Below are 1,222 nucleotides of genomic sequence, written 5' to 3'. Positions count from 1 at the left end.
TCTTTTGAAGAAGGCAAATCAAATAGTGGAGATAAAACATATTCTTCTGTGTGGAAAATGTCCTTTCTTAAGTCAAAATTGGTGGAAATACTCGGTAAATCCCAGCAATCAAATTCTTTGACAGATACAAGATTGAATCCAAAGGCATCAGCAAATGATACTCTTCTCGTACCTGAGGATGGAGTGTCCAAGTACATATCTTCAGAAGAATCAGAACCTCGTCTACTAGGTTGAGGGGAGAAACCAGGTTTGAAGGTAGCTTTAATGTCTTCATCTTCAGAAAGAGAATCAGATAAATTAGGAACTTCTAAAAAGTTATCTTTGTTAATCTGACTAGGTTCCTCAGAAGGCTCCATTGGGCTATCTGATATCAAATAAGGGAGAACTGCACAACTAGTAGCGGCTGATATTTGAGATACAGAGGCTAAAATAAGTATAATGTTACAGTTCACATTACAAGAAGGAGTCAGCTCTATAAATAGGTCTGATGGCGTGTAAACTATGCTAGCTTGCCTCCAAAGGCCTTTAACATGATAGCATCCATGTTACTCTCACCAGAATATTTCAGATTTAACTCTCAGTTTTTTATGTTGCATGTGTTTATGAGCTGACTTACAAAAAGACATTTTAAATAATTTTTGCTGTGTCAAGTATACAAAGTTTTCATCCTAGGTCCCTGAACCAAAAATTTAAGAATTATTGATATTTGCAAATAATTATTTGACAACCGGAGGATTTGGTCCTATAAATTAAAAGTAGACTATGTGCCAGTCCTTCACTTTTATGCACCTAAAGTTCAGCCGAAACTGAATCAGTATCTATGATAAAAATCTCTTTTCTATATAATATAAAAAATACATAATGATGTTTATATGAACACTACAATCATATATACCTAATCTGACTATTTAGGTGAGAAATAAATAGAACTTGCTTAATTTTTCATAAGCTACTCTTGGTTTTGTGAATAAATAATATTCATCACCATTCTAAATTTTCTCATGGTGAGTCATCTTTTACCAAGAGAGCAGTCAAATATCTTTAGATTATTTTAGATTTTTCTTAAGAATAGAAAAGAATCTAGGCATAATCTCTTGCTTAACCCAATAGTTTAGCTATATATATATTTAAATCATATAACAAAATGTTGTCAAAAATATAAGGAAATGAGAAATATATGTTCTTTCACATAGAATCAGTTTGAAAGTTAAAATGCATTTGG

The 1,222-nt window shown here is 32.1% G+C and overlaps 1 protein-coding gene across 1 annotated transcript in view; it reads right to left on the bottom strand.

The window, feature by feature from the left end:
* The window catches only part of PPP1R3A (protein phosphatase 1 regulatory subunit 3A), a 49,932-nt gene extending 49,576 nt beyond the window's left edge, over window positions 1–356 (bottom strand). Inside the window, exon 1 of the mRNA XM_023537956.1 lies at window positions 10–356. Within this exon, the coding sequence (XP_023393724.1) occupies window positions 10–356 (347 nt within the window). The remainder of the gene's footprint in view (window positions 1–9) is intronic.
* Window positions 357–1,222: the final 866 nt, after the last annotated feature.

This window comes from Pteropus vampyrus, unplaced genomic scaffold (assembly GCF_000151845.1).
Source record: "Pteropus vampyrus isolate Shadow unplaced genomic scaffold, Pvam_2.0 Scaffold206, whole genome shotgun sequence".
NCBI classification, from domain to species: Eukaryota; Metazoa; Chordata; class Mammalia; order Chiroptera; family Pteropodidae; genus Pteropus; species Pteropus vampyrus.
The sequence above is the reverse complement of the archived record's forward strand: the minus strand, read 5'-3'. Positions and strand labels throughout refer to the sequence as shown.